We start from the raw sequence: 20664 nt of genomic DNA on the forward strand, positions 1-20664 counted from the left end.
GAATATGTTAACTCATTTGCCTGACGTGATACCGCGGAAGTGAACGCGCGCGACGCCGGGTTTCCGCAATCATTATTAATAAGGCATCGATCACGGCTATCGGTGCAACAGAAACCTCCCGAGCGCGCGTCCCGCGATTTAATTAATCGTCGCGCGCGCGATAATATCCAGAAAATTAATAAATGGCGCGGACGAATTAATTTATCGCCGGGCGCGATTAATCTCGCGCGTCCACGTGCTACGCGCGCTTTGGTACGAGACGCTTGTAGGTATACGTCGGAGGCCCCCGCTGGCATTTCGCAACGGTATTCCGCGAAACGTTATCACGATTAAAAGAAAAAGCGCCAGCCGTGAACTTTCGCCCGTCCCGCTCCTCCTTCGATATTCATCTCGCCGGCGAGCGGTGTTTCCTCACGTCTGTCCTGATCGCCGATAGCTACTCGTGGCGGCGAGTCGACAGTCGGGATCAGCGCCGACGAAAGCGTCTTGCATGGAAAAGCTCAGATCATCTGCTCGTGGCAGTAAAATACCGGATTGTTCGAGGTACATCCGGCAGGAATTCAGCTTAAGAGCGGATCGCTAATTCTCATAACAATGCTACTCGCAGACCATAATGCACCTGCCGCTTCCTTTCTTTCTCTCTCTCTCGCTCTTCTCTCTCTCTCTCTCTTACGCGATCTCATTTCGTCTCTCATTCCAAACAGTCTACCCTGGGTTATGGAGTCAGCCGCCTACAAGATCCCATAACCGCGATATGATTGGTCGCCAGTATGTATGTACGAACGATATTAGCATAACACGATCTAATTGATGCCGGTCGGATTATGCGACTTTACCCGGTTGGCTCTTGCTACAGTATTCTGTAGATTAAAGCCAGGTACTCGTATGACTTAGTGAACACACGCTGGCCGCGTATACGATTATGCCGTGAATTGTAGAGCGGAAATAATGCGAAAAACGTAATATCGATTTACAGAATTATCGATTTGTTTTATAAATCTGTGAACTTTTTAAAAAACATTTTTTAAAACACTAAGTAGTGTGAGAAGATTGGAAGAATGTATAGAGACAATAACAAAGTCCGCTTAATCAAGGATTAAGAAATTATTTTGTCATCGAGCACGTCGGCGGTGATTGATTATTATCTCTCGACTACTTAAAATAATCACGTTGGTAATTACAACGACGATGACCGCCGTGAACATTAAACGACTCAACTTTCTCTTTCTTTTTCTCTCGTTCTTTTCTCGCACTATACCTCGCGCTACGCGAACGAACAAGTGCGCATTAACATAACACGATCTAATTAGCTGTTGAGAAATCGCTGAAGAACATTGCCAATGAAAGCACCGACAAAACCAGCCGCGCCATCGAGAAACTAGTCTACGCGCCACGAATCAATACCAGATAGACGATAAAATCGATTGAAGGAACTAGACCAGGCGCGTTCGATAGACTTGCTGTCTATCTAATTGTAAATAACAGCGGTCTTGTTTTTGCCAGCTCTCGTAGCGGTATATTATCATCGATGTCTTTTTTTCTTTTTTTTTTTAATCTTGCAAGGTAAAACGCCGAGGCACACGGTGACTTTACTTAAATTGTATCGATGCCGATCGAAATATATGCGGCGTTCATCGAACCGACATTGGGAAAGGGATAGTACCAAGAGTTTTACTTATAAAAAATACCAATAATTGCGACACGCTGTTCCACTCGCCCGAAATTATTACTTCTCGAAAATGAGCAATTTTTCATTTATTTATTAGTTAGCTTTGCGACATTTCGAAATCAATGGATTGCGACATCAGTGTGAGACATATCTGGTCTCAGTGCAAACGATCACGACGCAGCAATTACTACGAAATATAATAAACGCTTATGTCAATTGTTAAATGCCAAACTACCGATAAATTTCCATTTCACGTGCATCTCGATAAAGCTGAGACGCTCGTCAAAGATAGGTACGATTACGCTTTATATTGTTGCGTGAAATATTACGTGAAAAAATTCTTTGATCTTGAAGAATAACATTATTTAGGTTAAATTAAAACAGATTGATATAATTTTTTATAAATATCGCGTTTTAAATATTCAATTGTATTTTCACTATCATCTCGCTAATGTAATGCGATGCACCTAACGAATACTTTACCACATTTTTAGTAGGACGGTTTCGCAAGTACCTATATCGCGCATCGCAGATATGTTAAGAATTTCTGACAAGTATTTTATACTTTTAATTTTTATTTTTTTTTATTTTTTAAGAATTGACGAGACTCACAGGCTCGCTCGTGATTCACGTGTGTTTCGCACACGGACGCGGGTCCGCTTGCGTGTGAGCACTTACACAGGTGTAATCACAATCGACTTTAGTCCCGTTAGCTTGAACCCTCTGGACCGGACTCCTGCCTCTGGCCTCCTGCCGCATACGCGCGATTTAATACGCGCGTATATATAGTGCCGCGAAAAAACAGATACACGTATAGACGCGCGCGCGTGTTCGATGTTGTCCATTAACGTCGTCATCGAATTAACGGTGAATATCATTGTTGAACGCCGCGAAGAATGATCGAAGTCCGCCTGCGGAACCTCGCGAATAGGCGTGCCCTGTAATCGAAATACGGCCTCGATGATCGAAGTGCCAATTAACGAGCGAAAGCTCGAATTTAGAAGAACCAGAAAGAAACAACGGTCGAGGCGGAGTTTCGCTTTCCGAAACGGATCTCGATCCTAATTAGAATTACAGCGGCGTCTCGGACTTACAACAGTTAGAAGCCGTGCTCTTCGGCAGCGCGTTTTTTGCGAGGAGCTTAAAGTCCTCGTCTTTTGTCTAACGAGTGACGCCAGGACGATTCCGGTTCTACATTAGAAATATGTCTACGCGTAAAATACTTGGGACCGTTCGAGGGACATAAAATCCACGAGGTGTTACTCATTTATATCCGCCATAAAGGCGGGATGCTGAACGAGCGACAGTTTGGCGGCGCGGTAGCCTCGCAACACCATCCTCGTCATTCGTAGACGATCCGTTAACTGAGGTAGAGGCGAGGAAAAGCACGGTAACGCGTGGTAAGATAAGGGCGTCATGCGTTGGTTACCGTTGGGTGGCGTTGGATGGTCCGCTTGGAATGCCGTTTAGCGACTTCCCTCTCCTACCGTGATCATCCAGGATTCTCTCTCTTTCTATCTTTCACCCATCCTGCTTTCTCACTCTCTCGTTTTTCTTCTCTCTCGCGTGTCTTTCGTACTTGCACACGTGAGTGCGTACTCTTGCGGTCGCCGATCGTCGTCGAGGTCCGGACCCTCCTTCTCCCATATCGAATCTTTGGCGATGTCCGATTTTATTCTCCGACGGTAATTAATCAAGGCGTTCTGTATTTTTTTTTTTTTTTTTTTTATAATTCGTGTCTCTGCGGAAAATTTCACGTAAAATATTTTTATCCCCGAGCTCGAAAGTAGGCACGTAGAAAGTATTTTGCAATTTATTTGTCACTTTGGCGATCGAGTGTTTTTCGATAAATGCGCTTGTTGGCGCAGAGCAAGCTTGGAATTAATCGTAGCGCGCGGCGCGCAGATCTCGGATTCTCGATTAATGTATGCGGTAGACCCGCTATTAATTTCCGACGAGGAAGGAAAGCCCGGACGGAGGTGTAAAAATTGCGGGAACGACATAAATCTCTCTGCCGGAGATCTTTTGTCATTCGAAGGGTGTGCGATTAGGAACGCGCGAACACGCCCATCTAGAAATTTTCTCGAGAAAGGCCTCGAGCGCGAGCGATTATCGAAAGTTTGCGATAGAGCGAGATAAACTCTGCGATCGTTATCGGCGAAACTGGGATGAAAAATCAGCGCGTATGACAACCGCACGATGGCCTATAAATTTATAATAAGCGACGGTACGTAGGTAATAACGATATAAGGCAACACAGATCCGACATAAATTAGAATTTCAGTTTACGGTTCTCGTCTTTATTATTATTTTTTTTTTTTTTTTATTAAAAAGTAACTTAAAATTTGCATGATTCTACGATTCATAAATTGTGTACGTAATTTTAAATAAGATCACGTTGCTATTATTGATTTATTATAATTCTATATCATTATCTCGCAATGATCGACGAATTTGATTTGTAATTTAAACTATCATTAGCGATATGTAATAATCGAATAATTATTTCAGTTATTACTTGTACAAAAAACCTGTTTGGCAAACTGGCCACGATTGCTCGGACTGAACGATTAAGAAATCCCGAATTACATTTCTACATTCATGAGAGATTCCCAGAAACGCCATATTCGATTGATTTATTAATCCGTCTGTTTATGTGATATCCGGAGTTTATTGATTGGAATGATATCGAAAGGAGAGAGAAAAAAAAAAAGAATTCTTGCGGAAACTCGCTGGACAAACTGGTTCCAAGTGCTCCAGGAAGACATTTTTATATCGAATGACAACACTGTGCTCGATCACCACTCCGTACTGACAGTCTATCGATATTACGACGTTTCGCCGCGCGTGAGGCGCATTTCTTTTCATTACTGATTTATATTCATGACTTTTTAGCCGCCGAAACGAAAGGCGTGATTAATCAAGAGCGGCCGCGCCGTACGTCAAATCGAATACCCATCAGCGATCGCACCGGTGATTAACTACCGATAGAGGTATCCAGTTTCTATCTTTCAATTATGAAAAAATGAATCTCTCAGGAGGCAGGAAGGGCAAAAGGGGAAAGAGATTCCCGCATCGGTACGGAGTCTGTTGTAATTAATACGAGATGCGTTACATTCCTATTGTCGATGCGATATCACGGCGATATTAATCGCGTCGAGAACGCATAGATTTATTCTCGGTGAGTTTGCCTGGATACGAAAAATATTTCCTATTCGCGTGCCTCATCCGTACGCAATTCATACGACCAATAAAGTTACAGCGTTACAGACATCTCTCGGCGGATACCGCGGTAGACGACAGATCCACAGATTCGCGCGGATACTCATCTCGGATACTGCGCTCAGCATCCGGGTTTCGCGCAGAAAGAATGCGATGCGTACCGCTCGGACGTTTAACTTCGTCATGTAACGTCGTGTGAATGGCGCATTGCCCCGTAATTACGCTGCAAAATTTACGCCAGCATAAATTACGCCCAGGGTGTCAACGACCCAACGAGCGACGGCGTACCCCAACGTTTGATGGCCGTTTTCACCTTGCAAATTAATAGCGACTCCTACCGCGAATCCTTCTCTTCTCGCTCCTTATTCCGCTTTTATTCGATTCTCTTTCTCTCTGTCCCGTCTTTCGTACGCGCGCTCTTTCCTCTCTCGTACGAACGTGAATGAGCGTCAACGGGACATTTTTGCGCGCCTTCGAGTCGCACGATCGTTCATTCGCGCGAGCCATCAATTTGAATAATTCCTTCGCCGGCGAACATTAATCTTCAATCTAATAAACAGCGGTATCGGCAGCGCCCGCTCCAATTCCACCTCTCGCCACACGTTAATAAATGTGACGTTTACACGATAACGAGCAGCAACGATCACGCGGATAAGGTTTACGTTTCTTATCTCGCACGGCGTGCCATTAATATCATTGGTACAAGGTGATTTAATAAACAAATTTATTAGCGGTATTACGCGCGGCGGAAAAAAAATAGCGCACTTTTCTGAACGTTCCTCGCGCGAAACGTATGCGCGATTCGGGAAACAGCTTTATGTAATATTCACAGCGCGCAACTTTTATTTTTTAGTCGCACTCGCCGTCTTTTGAATTCTTAAGCAAGCGCTCTCGACGTGCTTGCCGAGATAAAAAAAAAAAAACAAAAAAAAAATAATAATGTATGATCTACATCCGTTGCAGTATTAATGCAACATTATTAAGTTGACCTTAAGCGATCTATAATTCGCGTCGGATTTCAGGATACAAAATTATTCATTCGTATGTTTTATACGTCGCGTATTTCAATGCGTGTGTATAATTTATATACATATCCTCCGATTCGTTAAGTATTGCCACACAGCACTTAAAATTATAAATCGTATTCCGTTCTGAATTTTGACGCGAATTATAGGTTGTCTAAATGGGTTTTATTTTCCTGCCGCCTATTGTGTAACGTGCCATTTGGCTGTAATGGACGATCGTCACTCGGATGTGTTAATGAGCCATCACGTGAAATAATGCGATGACGTATTCGCATGTGGAAACTGACCAGGCGCGAGTCACGCTAATCTCGATACGGCGAGAGCGACAAGGATTTCAAGAGCCGTCAGGCTCGAGAGAACGGAGTCCTGGCACCTTTAATTTTTAGCGACGGGTGACGAGCCAGTAAACCAATTAACCTGAATTCCCGCCACTTTATTCTTTATAGACGTAGACATTTAGATACGTACGATACTTAGATATACATTTTATTTCGCATAAATAGTAGACAAAATGATGAATAATAATAAAAATAGGCTAATCGAACGAGTGGCTTGGCGAAATCGTTTTCGCGAGCTTGTTAGTGGACGTTTCAGAGTTATCGAAGGCACGATCGAGCTAAATCTAGGCCGCGCCGTGGTTCGAGATCACCGCGCTTTCGGGGTAAAAGGGCACGACGGCATCCCTACGAGAGACGCACGGCGTAAGGCGCGGGGCACGAGACCGGCTCGGCGAGCGCTGTACGTGGCGTCGCTCCATTACTCCTATTCGCTCGATCTTGGGACGTCCCATCGTCCATCGGCTGGTGAGAGAGAGGGGAGGTCGTTGGTGCTAGGTCTAGGTGCCACGTGGAGGCGCGTACCCTGGGGCGAAATTTCGGTCGTCGTCGGCGAGTGTGCACAAACGAGAGATCTCTCTCTCCCGCTCCCATCCACCACGGCGCACCTTCTCTCCTCCCTGTGCGTACCTCCTTCTGTCTCGCTCCTCCACCGGCGTTTGCCGGGACACCCGGCCGGATGGTAGGGCAAGGATACTAAGGTGGTGTATCGCGGTGGACGTAGTAGTAGTAGTAGCTCTCGGTAAGAGCGCACCGTAGCACCTCCCGTTTCGTCCGCGGCCACACGACTCTTAAGCTTTACTTTCGTACGTTTCGCCGACGTCCCCGTCGTTCAGTCAGTTGGCCGCGACACGGAGGCCACGATCAGCTGTTACGCTCCGGTTGGCGAGTTACGCGAACGTTTTCGGTTATCTCTTTTAAAATTTCCTCCTCCTTTATCCGTCATTTTCCCGAGCTCTCGAAGGAACAGTCACTCGGAGTGAAAAACTCAAAGATAACTTTCGAGTAATACGTCCATGAAATCCTCGAGCCGCTACAGCCGGTAGATCGAGATCGATCGGACAATTCCCTCGTTTTATTTATTCGGAAAAAGTACGGGAGAAGTTCGCTTAATGTAATTACAGAAGTAGGTTTAAGTGTCGTTAAAGATATGTGTCTGAAAATTATGAAAAGTAATGTCGACCGCAGGACTATCGCGATATTTCTTCAACTACAGGAGGAGTGGTCGATAAATCATGTGTTACACGTTCTGTATAGCAATGTTCAATTTTAATTTTTAAATGATCTCTTGCCTCTTTCTCTCGTTTTCTACTACTTTTTTCCTGCAATTTTACTAGAGTTTAACACTTTACGAGCACCGCGGACCCCGAGGCACTTTTTTTTTTTTCGAAGAGAGCTTCTCTAACCTTTTCCCTCCATTTTTCTCTCGTCTCGAAAATACACGCGGCTCCGCAGAACGGATGGTGCTCCCATCAGGCAAGAGCGTCGTTAGTGTGACTTGATGTGCCCGCCTCGACGTGGTGTGCAGTGTATTAACGCGTACGCGAATGCGACGGCCGGCGAGGAAGCGGGTGTAGCGCGACCGGACGGGATTCCGTTTGCGGCCGTGTCATGTGCACGACGAAGAAGGATCCGAGCTGAGGTGGCTCTCGAGACGCGCGAGTTTCCTCCACGCGGAGAGCGCCGGTCGTGCATCGCCGTCGACACACGGAGCCGGCAAACTGGAGATCCTGGGGATGTTCCCACCGCGCACGGAGGCGCCGACGGCCGACAAGCTGACGTTCTGCTACGCGCCCCACGTCGACATGGCCACGGTCATCGAGGTCGAGGTGCGCGACGTACCCCGTTTTATCACCCTAACGCGCGACAGCTAACCGTTCCCTCGTTATCGCTCGGCGTTGCGGCACGTGTTACCTACTCCGCAACTCGTAAGATAGGAGAGCGAACTCGAGCTTAAAATTAAACAGCGAGATGATTTCGTCATCTACGTGCTTACGTCTCGCGAAAGGTGCACCGTCGCGCGAATATGGGTCAAAGTGCGTAAATGTATGCAGCAATTACCTATCCGCTATGGCGGCTACGCATATACGGCGGTTACGTATTTTTAATCGTATGCGCGATCAACGTTAATGGGTACCCTGTCAAACTTTAACTGATATTAATGCAAAGTTAGCGGTAATTATTGTGTGCTCTTTCCCGAGGGGTATTTCGCTATTAATTTCTTTCTCCCTTTTACTTGCCCCGCGTATTTATTTTATTATACATTTTTAATACCACTGTCCATTTGATACCTGACGCTGTAAAATCCTTTCGCGGTCTCATTTCTGAGGTACTGTGTGTCGACACGTATATGTATAGCGTGTCATTAACTTAAACGCCGATCGGGACGTTGCCCGTGACCGTACCACCTTGTATAAATTTTTCTCCGAAATTATTTACGCCTAATCTCCCATCGCGCAATTTCGCCATGCTGGCCGGCTTATTGGTTATTAATTGTACACGTGTCGTGTATACCTGTGTAGCAACGCTTTCTCCAATCTTATCAACGATGATCTCGGCAGGAAAGTTCGGCCGTGTTTCTCGTGAAGGGGGCTGCCGCTTTTGCGGATTGTTCGGCTTAAAATATCACACACGGCCGATATCACCGATACAGAATTCCCACGTCATGCTCATACATCAACGATTTCTCCTCTCCTCTGTTTCGCGCAACGGCATCGCGATTGGTATCGGTTTATTTGGCAATGATCCCGGGACCGTGCGTTACAGCGGCCGCAACTTTGTAGGCGTAAGAAAGTGCGTAACGATTCGGCACACCTGATTAAGAGCGAGTACAAGACAAATATTCGACATTTAAAACCCGCATATTTAATTCTGAACTTTCCTATTCTCATGTTTGCTTTCAACCACATTCATATTCTTCCTATGTACATGGCATACATATATGTATGTGCGTGAGATACGATACCTACATTTCTGATCGCTCACCGCTTATCGTAACGCGTTATAAAAATTTACGTAACTTTATAATAGACTTGTGTCTGCAATTTTTATCCGAGACGCAACGCATTTTTCGTAATGTAAAAATTATTAAAAAAAAAAAATTACGAATCGCGACCGAGCCCTTACGGCGAGTATTTGGTTCCGCGGCAATATTCAAAGGTTAATCGGAAAAGATAAACGCGGTATATCTTTAAATTCCATCATCCTCGACTATTTTCAAAGATTCTCTGCGGAAGTACGAGGATTCACGCTCGTGTATTATACGTTTCCAACAAATTCGAAGGAATCCGACCGCACGCGCCTTTCAAGTAATACTTACACGTGGGATGAGGCTAGCATAGCCCGGGCCTTTTTGCAGTCTATAGAGTCGTTCGAGATAGTATCGCAACGAGGGAAGACCTAATGGCTCGCGCGAAAAAGCCTCCCCTTGATATCCAGACGTGCACCCCGCGTGATACTATCTGCCGTGAATAACACGGTGCAATCGAGAGTTCGTATTGCGAGATCACGCGGGCCAGATTACGCGGCATCGCTGGACCGCGCGCAAGAAGGTGTCGATAGATCCGGTAAATCGAGATATACGGATCTTTATCTTGTGAAACTTAAGTTACGGAAAGATATCGTCAGGCTTCTTTTTTTTTGCCTGCCGATGTCTAGATTTTTAAAATGATTTTTTTCCACCGAGCTTACCGTGCCGCCGAAATGTATTTCTGTCTTGAATTACGAATATCTTTTTGAATATCAAAATATGATAGAATAATTTTTTTATTTTACCAATTATGATTTTATTCTTCGTATTTCTTCCCGACCACTCAACTGCAACGGCAACATTTCTGCCAGTTATAGTTTAGAGATTATATTCCTTGATCCGCTAAACTATCGGGACTCGCGTTTTACCTATAAGCTGTTTGCGGACGCGCCGATTACTGCGAGATTTGCATAGCTTCCGCCCGCTTATGTTCGTTCACGTCTTTCTCCTATAATAATTAAGTACTGTTCCTGTTGCGCGGGAAAATTTTAGAACGGGCTTATCCCGATTACTTTGCCGCGATTAGAAATTTATTAAAGTGCAAGTACAATGCAAGTAATAATATTATTTATTACAATAGAATGTTATATGTTAAATGACTTGCGTTATTTAATAATTTATTCGGATGTCTTTTTTATATGTTAATTACTGATTTAGGCAAGAAAGTAAGATTTATTTGCATTAATAATCTTTCTTACAATTAATTAGGTATAACGTAATCTGTGTCGTAATAGAAGCCGGTAAGTTAATCTGGAAGCTATCCAAAATCGTTCGAACAGGTGTATTCTATAAATAAGCCGCAGAATTACGTGTAGATTTAATCCGACGCAGGAAATTTCCGTGCGTTACTATGTCCGTTGCTATATTGGTTACCATGTAATTTCGGTCTGCTCTGACTAATGCGCGATGCTTAACCCTTTCGCATCGGACGCAACACGTGATGTGTGTGACGTATCTCTTATCTCAGGCGGATCAGATGTACGTTGTGCGGTCTGTAATTACCGCCGCGAGAAGTGAATCCTTCGGGCGACTGTGCGCGGATCTTGTAAATGGAAGGAGATTCATTTTCTTCTGTTTTATCGTAGCTAATTGATTAACCTTTTGGGCTTTCCTGGTAGCAAAACTTAACGCGATATTACAGCCTATTTTAGTACACCTATAAACAAGAACGAGAATTCATCTCACGCTAGATATCGTTCGCGCTAAATGCTCGTGGAAATTGAACTTTCCTCATTTCTCTAGGTGCTGCATATATTCTTATCTTTATGAGCACTTTTAATGCTCGAAAGAACGATAATAATTATTTTGTCGTGAGATATTGATTGTGCCTGTGATACAAGACACTTAATTTACGCTTTTGCTAATTATATTTTAATTATTTAATGATACGCATATTTCAGTATCTTTTCTCTTTTTTTTTATAGGACCGTTTAACTGGTCATGGGGGCATCTCCTCGCTGGGCGGCGGGAATTCGTCGCCCTATTCCGGTGCCCATCACCATGGACATCGGGGAAATGGGAACGGGGGCGGCATGCCCCACCACGGGGGCGCCTCGCTGCCGACCGCCTCCGACTTCCAGCCCCCTTACTTTCCACCCCCGTTTCCCTCGCATCATCACGCGCCCGCTAGCCCCCAGCATCCCGGCCTCGGCCAACCGCAACACCTGGATTACCTCGTCGGCGATCCTTATACGCAAACGCTCAACACGTTGCACCAGCACCACTACAACCACTTGAGCGCGGCCGTCACCGCGGGTCAAAGAAGCGGCGATCTCAGGAGAGACACCGAGGGAATTCACGTGGTGAGTATTAAATTATGCCCTCCCGTAAAAAATGCGTTAAAAATCAAAAGAACTCAACGGAAATCGTCTGCATCTGTCGTTAAATTTTACTTTTATTATAAATAATTATAAATAATTCGTTGTATTTTAAAATACGTTTTATATGGGAAAAATACAGAAAGAATCGAGTAGGAAACGAGGTTTTTTAAGAGGGAAAACTTCCATGTAAGATCGAAAACATTTTTAACGGGCGAGATATGTTTCGCGGATAAATTAAAAGTTCTTAATAATGTCTAACGACTCCGTATGAGTGCCATTACGTCTAATGAGGCACGCGCTACAAGGCTACCGGTATAATTAACTCTAAAATATAGTCGAGCGCAAAAAAAGATTGTACAATCGGGTAACATACGCGACCGATTCGCATGTGGGTTTTACATTCTTTAATCCTTTGACCCTCCGCAACTACTTGCTCAGGCGACTGACGTAATCCGTATATAATTAATCTTACGCGCTCTTCCGACAGACATCAATGTCATGCGCTACATTAAACATACGTAATTCCTATCTAGCACTAAATTTTTTCAAAATTCAAGTTGTCGCTTCTTTTTCATGCGCACGAGTCCCAGCATTGTTTCTCTACGCATACCTTTATAAACGACGCGCGTAATTAAATTTCTACCTTCGGTTCCGTCAAGGCTGCGATCGATCATTATACGTATACCGCGAAGATCGCTCGGCGTCTTTAGCAAACGCGGCGTAAATGGCACGTAATCTCGGATTGCGCGATCCTGGATCGCGGGCTCGCGGAAGCATAGAAATTGTGGTACCGAACGTGGCCGGCGGAGGGAATGGAAACAGGCGGAGATCCGGTCACGTGTACAAGCCGGCATCCGGCCGGTGAGATACCTCATTAGCAAGGCACTCGGCGTGTTATTTGTAGGATGCCGCGGCGGTGCCCTTCGCGACGTTCCGCGGGGTGGACCTAATGACAGACGGTGGTATCGATCTATCAGGAGAGTCGCGGCCAACGAGTCGTCGTCCCCCGTGACATCGGTGATTACGATCGTCGATCTCCCGCGAGCGATGAAAGGGGATCGCCTCGCGGGCCGCGATACTCGCGCGACATTTGCATTCGCCACGCTGCGGAGTCGCCCGCCCCGTGTAATGCGCCCTACGTGGTTGGAAATGATACCGGACGAATCCCCGGCCTTCGCAAACCTACGTCCTTCGAATTCCTCTCGCGCTTTGCAAATTGTACGGCGCGGTAAACGCATTTTACTCTTCGGAGACCCTCGGATCAATTGTCACTTGCTTCAAAGAGAACCAATTTCGTTTGTCATGTCTTTTATAATGTCTGTTTTCTGAGTAATTTTTTTTTTTTTTTAATTTTGAGCTATTTTAAAAAGGATAGCGTTACGATAAATATGCGAACATGTAATAAAATATAAATAGAAGTTTGTCTGTTAATGAAAAATATTTCGCGGAGGTTGATTTTGTGCATGCTCTTTACACGCGCGATCAGTATATTATACCGGGAACGCTACACCCAGGTGTCGGGTGCGGTCCGCTTTGGGATCCTAATCATTGCAGCAATAATGTTTGTGGTCCACCTTGCACGCTTTCAGTATTCACGAAGGTACCACCCTAATTACCGCGTCGACACACGTTACCGCTGTCATTTCTATCGCGAATTGCATTCGTGCCCGATTTCCAAAGGTGTCGCGTGACGTCGGCGTGAGAAGGGGGAAAGAAAAAAAAAGGGAATACGTTCGAAATTTGACACGACGGTGTACGACGAACAGTGGTCCCTCGTAAAGGCTCCGCGTCCGTTTCGCGCGTTTTGGAGTCGAGGAGTGGTGCGGAAGAGCGGTTCGTTGCGGAGAGCATCTGTCCGCGCCATATGCAGGCTCGAGTTGCCAAGTCGGCATTTTATCGAGGACCACGATATTATTTTCCATCCGGCTGATTGAAGGCTGGACGTGTGACGTCCTGTACATTGCTACTGTAATTTGTACGTCGAACGAGTTGCCTCATAACGTGCGCTAATAAAAACGCATCGCGTACACGCGCCCGAGCGTCACAAGTTGCACAGCCATGGTGAATTAATGTTTTTTATCCGAACTTTATTTAAAATCTGCCGAAATCGAGCTTGAAAAGCGTTTCACTCGCGTAATCGCTTGCCCTACCAGAGCGGCTTTAAAAACCTTCCACCCTCTCGCGATCAAACGTACGTTATTGATTATCCCAAACATCGCACCCCTTCGATGCTATTTCTTTCTAGCCGACGGGCATTCCTGTAGGTAGGGTGAAAGTCTTCGATTTTAATGAAATCTCAGAACGCTATACTCCCGATTTCCTACGGTATTGAATTAAATTATGGAATAACGCGCTTTTGTACCATTTACATAACGTTTGAATAATTCGTTTCTTTCCTCCTCCTCTTTTCTAGACAGAAGCCAACTCGGGCATATAATGTTACTTGTACAAGTTTTAATTCTGAGAAATTGACTTGCAAGAGGATATTGAGAAAAGCTAACTTAACAGCCAGCAAAAAGTGTGCATATCTCAAACAGGTGTAAATAAGCCGCGCGAGCACTTAACGGCTATTTTTATTTACCATAATTCTTTAATGCATGAAGTCAATAATAATTAATCAGCTTGAACGAGGGTCGCCAACTAGATTACAAAACAATTAAAAAATTTTTTTTTTTAACGCCATTATTATGCTCTATCATTATGCACTAAAAAGAAATAATATCGACAACTTTGATGGTCGGGAAAAAAGGCATAAATATTTGCGTCACAGTATTACTATGTGTATTACGAAATGACGGAATTAATATCCAGAGTATCGATACTTATTATCGGAGCTCATTATCGGACTACTTATTAGTCATAATTAATTAATTACAATTGCGAATAAATTAATACCTCAAAAGTACTATATTGCGTCCCTGGCAACTAAAAATTATTTAAAAAATTTATTTTTATCTAAATTTATTAATTTTTTAATTTATGAAGAAAGAAAAATAGAATACGATGTTTAATTTAAATACCGTCGCTCGTTAAGATCGCGAAGAATTTTCAATCAGCTGTTTATGCAAAAATTAATAAACTACGCTAGAAAAAAAAAGATATTATTTTTAATTGCCGAGCTATCTCGATAAGTATCGATATCTTTTAAAGTTGGGGGGAAGGAGCGAGCGGACGAGGAAATAAAAATGTACGGATAAACACAGCGGATAGACGACAATGAGTAGCACGACGTGGTTTATCGTAGCGGAGAATCCAGCAGCGGATCTTTAACGACGGGGAATGTGAGGATCCACGGATCGCTCGTAAGACGTGACTTTCGGATGCGCTCGGAGGCAAGAAGGTACTCGGGTTATTCGGGCGGGACGCGAAGTCTTCGGGGCCCCTCGAAACCTTGCGAAACTACACAGCCATACAGAGCCTTTGCATAGTTCACCATAGTTAGGGAAACTTGGGCTTGTTCGCGAGTGTTAAACGCGTCCTGGTCGCGTCCGCGCGTCTTTCCAAAATCGCTCGTGTCTCCGCGTCGTTAACCCTTCCTTTAACTGCGGCGCACTCAAGTAGTCTAATCTGCAGGTTCAGCACGAGCTTTATGCGTGTTAACTATATAAATGTTAACCAATTCCTATTTTATTTTGTTTAAGATAGAGAAAAGAACGTAATGGGAAGGTAAATGAGTTGTTCTAAGTCGGCGCGTGTCGGTGTGATCCGAGACGCATAACAGTCGGCTCTTAAGATCATTGATTAGATCCGTGGATTAGATCAGACGGTTAATGAGCAATCGCAATTAGATGTAAATAGCGATACAATCTGCATGATGCAATTTTGCATTATTGACATTTTTTCGTTCTTTTTTCTGCCGCGCATTTTTTTAAATTGCAAAGTTTAATCTTACGTTTCTTCTTTTTTGTATAATAAATTTTTATTCGGCACAGCAGACGCAGTAATGTTTTGTGACACGAGCTCAAGTAATTATGTAAAATTGTAATATCGATATGACAAGGTGTATGTTAATTTTGCAAAATTAAACTTGTTTGCTAGCTTTATACTTTACAAAACAAACTTTGCACGGATTCAACAATTTCGCAAAATTTTGCAATATCTCTACGAAATAAACTCCCCCTTGTGCGATGCTTCGTTCGCTGCACCCCGTTAGTAAGTAATTTACTTATTAAATTTTGGGCTGACCTTTGGCATTCCCTCGGGGAGAATGCCAGGGACGTTTGCTTTGAAGCAAATATGCTAAGCAGTGCGATGCCTAAGATGATGCCAAAGGTATCCCTAAGGGGTGAACAAACCCACGTCTTGCGTTATTAGTAAATCGCAGATGATTTTATTCGCGCACAAAATTGTCCGCGATTCTGGTTCACGTGATTTAATTAAGTAATTGCCGAAATTAATAGAAAAAAAAAAAAATTAAACTATATTTTTTTTTACGAAGGGAATATTAGAGAATCCTTGGTTTCGAAGAAATGTTACTCGTGGATCTCTCTAGTTTTTTTCTGCCTCATTCTCAACGCGACATAAACGAGACGAGCGCGTTTCTGGAAGCGGTCACAATGCCAATAATCAACCGAGTGGATCGACCGATTCCAATAGCCTTATCCTTGAGAACGTGATGCTTCGTCGTATCCTCCCCTTGTGCTGCATTGTGCGCGATTCGGAGGCCCTTCAGTGTCCTTTAGGTTTATGCTCGAGAGAGTAGCGTTTGTGACAGTTTCTAAAGGGGTTCGGATTCAAAAAATCGGCACCATTGTTGCGCCTTCGCTGCTAGAAATTAAGGGCCACGTCGCTTAATCGACCAGCACGAACAAAACGAAGCCGGATTAGAATTGTATGATTGAACCGAATTTGAAAAGTGGCTAAACGTCGCACGACGTACAAAAGGCCAAAAGAATTTTCTAATCGATGGAGTTCTCTTTCTTGAATCTTAAATTTCTTTAGATCGCGCGTTCTTCACAAATATGACAGCTAATTGCGGAGGAAAGCGGAAGAGATAACTTGACGTTTATATTTTTTTAATCATTCTTAACTATGATTTTATACTTTTGCGATACGTATCGACTTTTTCGGGCCAGGGGTACAAACAGTTACACAAATCATTTCGAACGTTCGCAAGGCGCTTTTCACGTTTCCGCGCAAATAATATACATTTATAACTGTATCCCGATATTCCGCAATGGAAGGAAATTACGTAATGAGAGATATATGGTTCTACAAGAATGCAGGCGAGTATATTATCGCCGTTGCCCGTCCCGTTGTGGTTCGATACGATACGCCGTCATTTATCAGTATCGACGTTACCGCGACGGCGATACGTGATTTTATTTCACCGGAGCGTTTAACGAGAGAAAGGCGATCACATTTCATCTCATTAGCCGGCACAGCACGGTTACATCAATGTATAACTATCGCGAACTCGTCAATGTAAGCCCAGAAAGCGGTCCCGGGCACGTTAATTAACGCCGAGCGTCGTTTTTTCGTTCCCGTGAAAGTTCCTGGATGAAGCCGGCCACCGCGGACGCGACATAAAGCGTGTAATTTTCGACCTCCTAATCACGACTTCGGATTCGGACAGTCATGACCTTAATGCTCTCTCGCATCTGCCGGACGATTTACCACCACGAACGCAAAATAGCGACGCTATCGATCATATCGAGCTCATTAGGAGTATTTGCTAATCCGCGCACGCAACGTTCCCCGCGCGTTAGGAATGATGAATCGATCGGGTAGCCTCGATCTCGTGAAAACGGCGGACCTAAAACGAACGACGGCCACCTTCCTCTCGACGTTCACCCTGACGCGTTTAAGAGGCAGACCGCGATGATTGCATCCCGCTTCTCGGGATTAGCCCGACGGATTCGCGTCGCAACGTTCCAGGTATTAATTTTCAATCAAGTCCGCTAATCTTGCGAAAAAAGGAGAAACTTTCTGCGACGATAATTATCGAGTAACGGTCTCTCGGCAATTACAATGCCGTGATTATGCCGGTACTTTTTCGTCGTGGTTTCTTAAATCAGTCGGTTGTGGTCGCGCGCGCGTTACGCGCCCGAGTAGCAGGATGCAGCCTACACGCGCGGGATCTGCGAACGGACGGAAGCGAGAAACCTTGATCGTTCATCGAGAATTTCAGTATCGCTCGTGAGCTTTTTTCCTGCCTCCTTTACCGTATATATGTCGCACGTCGATCTAAATGATCGTGACAGAACGCTAGATCGTAACGGCGAGGGGGATGGAAACGGGGCGGGGGACAATCTAGCAAAGAAATCGGAGAAACTCGCTCGCGGTGATTTCTTCTATGTTGCGACGCTTACGCGTAGGAGAAAGATGTAGAACAATGATGGTAAGGGCTCGTGATATAACCGTATTTGTGACGGAGCGACTCGCAGTCTGGATAAAATCGCCAGTTTTTTCCCCCCCGGTTGCGTTTAAGATTCCGAGCATATATCCACCTTGTTCCCGATTTCCTAGAATACTCGCACTTGGTCTCGCCGTATCCTTTATATTATCGTTTCTCGTGCTCGTACGCGCGCATTTATACGTCAAAAGAAACCATATCGTTAAATAAAAATTCTTTCCTCTAAAATAAAAAATTATTTGACTTTCTAATAATAATCTAAAACGTAAAAATTTTATATGGACAAGAAGTAAGAGATGTATAAAAGATTCAGTTATTTTAATGAAGCATAAATCAATAAAAAAAAATAAAAAAAAAGAAAGCAAAAAGGTTTCCAGAAAAATTTCATCTAATCAAACTGCGCGTACGTTGAACATCGTTTCAAAGTCGATAAGGGAGGCTCGCGATTTCTTCTGTAACACTTCGCGCACGTCGCATAAGCGTATCTACTTTAAGAAGCAACTTAAACAGGCGCTCATGCTCATCGCGGAGAATAACGCGAGTAATTACGCGACCGGCGAGATCCATTAAAGCATCGCTCGTCTCCATCGATGACATAAGAGAACTTTTATAGCGCGAGAATTTCTGCCGTCATCCTTTACGCGCGTCCGCTTCGCGACCGTGTCCCCTCCCTCTCACCTTCCATTCGAAACCCTGTTACACGCCGACCTGGTGCGGCGAAGTAAATTGCGCCTGCTTCACGAGACGAAAGCTACAAATGAAGACCGATGGAGAATACGCCGTGCTAGGATCTAGAGATAGAATCTTCCCGGATCGGAGAGCCGCCACTTGTTTGCAATTTGCCGAGACGCCGCGACAGAGGTGCCGTGATATCGCCGATCATTTTCACCACGGGTACCGTTTAATGGAGCACACGTCGAGCCGAAGCCGAGGCGCGACAATACGGCGTACGGGTTGTTTCGACGAGTCATCGTCATTCGCCACTCCTTGACGAGAGTGAGCAGCGAATGTTGAAATACACACGGTATAGTAATTCCGTTACCCGAAAGGGTAGATTAATATCTTTCTGTTATTCTAACAGCGAAACAACACCCGCCTTATAAGTACGAAAGATGTGGTTTTAATCTGTTTATTCGCTTTTATTATATTAAGCCGATGGAACTTTTTCGTAAGAACGTTAAGATTTTTTTTCTCTTTTTTTTTTGTGCTAAAAATATGATACAGCTGTGAAAGGCTGTTTTATAAATAACATTATAGAGTCTCAAGCATGTTCGGCAGTCTCGCAATCATAAGCGAACGAGAAGGCACTAATTCGCAAAGTCACGTACATTAGTATTCTTTATATTAACGGTAGTTGGTTTTTATAATTTTGCGCGATCGAAATAAATGATCACATTTCGTGTCGCGCAACAAAAACCGAGTAGCGCCTCGTTATTATTATTAACTGTTACGCGGAGCATTACGCGGAGATACGACTGCGCATCAGTTCAGTAATAAATGTGAATAAGAATGTAAATATTCAATGGACGTGTAATTTATATGCCGTGCTTAGGAGCTAATTGCGAACGATGGTTCCGCTAACGACGGCTCACTGTTCTCCCCGCATTATCATCCTAAATACAGTACGATATCGTCACGCAGGATTCCTGCTCGTCACGGATCCGTTATACCGATGATCGAGGCAATTTTTTCTCCTCGGAAACATGGTAACCTTTTACTTTGCCGCCGACCTCCGGCCTTTGCCTACTTACTACCTATCACCGCGTCATGCAGCTTTTTCTCCCTCCCACCCTTGCGATACCAAGATAACGGCTATCGAATTTGGTCCGCGTATTTATCGGATTCACGTTTGAAATCCACTGCATTGCTCTGAGCGAGGTAAATTTATTCTTGCCGAGGTAAAGTCGCGAACGAGATGTTACGGAAAGTATTCTGAATTGCGAAGAGTTAAGAGGACGCTGGGGATTGATAGGGTCACGCTGAACGAGACGTTTCTGATTACAGACGAACATGCACGCATCGTTTCCGTACGACGGCGGACGTAGCAGCGGCGGCGGCGGCGGCGGTGGCGGAAGCGGTGGAGGTGGCGGAGGTGGCGGCGGCGGAAGGGGCGTCGAATACGGCGCCGTACGTCGTCCCGACGCCCTGCTACCACCCCCGGGTCTGGACCAGACCGACCTCGTTCTACACAGCAGCCTCGTTGACGACCCCCAGGTGAGCGACGATGTACGTAATCGCAACATATTTTCTCTATTATCATCCCCCGACGCATTTCTAACGCGTTTTTGTCCGCGGAGGATAAATCGCGCGATGCTAGCGAACGGAAACGATTGTTAGAGATAACTGTTTCGAAATTGCATGCACTTTGGAGTAATTTTTCTTTTAAATTATTATTTTTTTTTTTTTTTTTTTTTTTTTTAGAACGTATGAAAGCAGTTACATTAATATTAAAAGTTTGTTAACGTTTGTTAAATAGAATGTTAGAGGGTTGTTACAACGCGGGACGGAATGCTACAAAACATACCGTGTAAACCTTTGCTGTGGCTGAAAAAAATTTTTCTTTGTCTTAAATAAGCGCATACCTAGCAGTCGATTCGTTGCCTGCGAAAATATTTACGAAAAAGAATTACCTAGCAGTGTTTCTCGACACATTAATCCCAAATAATGTTATACCTTTTTTTTAATTAAAAAAAACAATGTATTTATTTG

General features: G+C 44.3%; 1 protein-coding gene across 7 annotated transcripts in view; it reads left to right on the plus strand.

Moving 5' to 3' along the window:
- Tfap-2 (transcription factor AP-2) overlaps window positions 1-20664 on the plus strand; it is a 202420-nt gene that overhangs the window by 156366 nt on the left and 25390 nt on the right. For 5 of the 7 annotated variants that reach the window (XM_070657081.1, XM_070657082.1, XM_070657084.1 and 2 more), the window contains 2 exons: window positions 11205-11582; window positions 19960-20181. In XM_070657081.1, the coding sequence (XP_070513182.1) occupies window positions 11205-11582; window positions 19960-20181 (600 nt within the window). Of the gene's footprint in view, window positions 1-7744; window positions 8081-11204; window positions 11583-19959; window positions 20182-20664 lie in introns of those variants that run through there. The other 2 variants (XM_070657079.1, XM_070657078.1) reach the window with 2 other exon arrangements.

The sequence above is a fragment of the Cardiocondyla obscurior genome, linkage group LG05, assembly GCF_019399895.1.
Source record: "Cardiocondyla obscurior isolate alpha-2009 linkage group LG05, Cobs3.1, whole genome shotgun sequence".
NCBI classification, from domain to species: Eukaryota; Metazoa; Arthropoda; class Insecta; order Hymenoptera; family Formicidae; genus Cardiocondyla; species Cardiocondyla obscurior.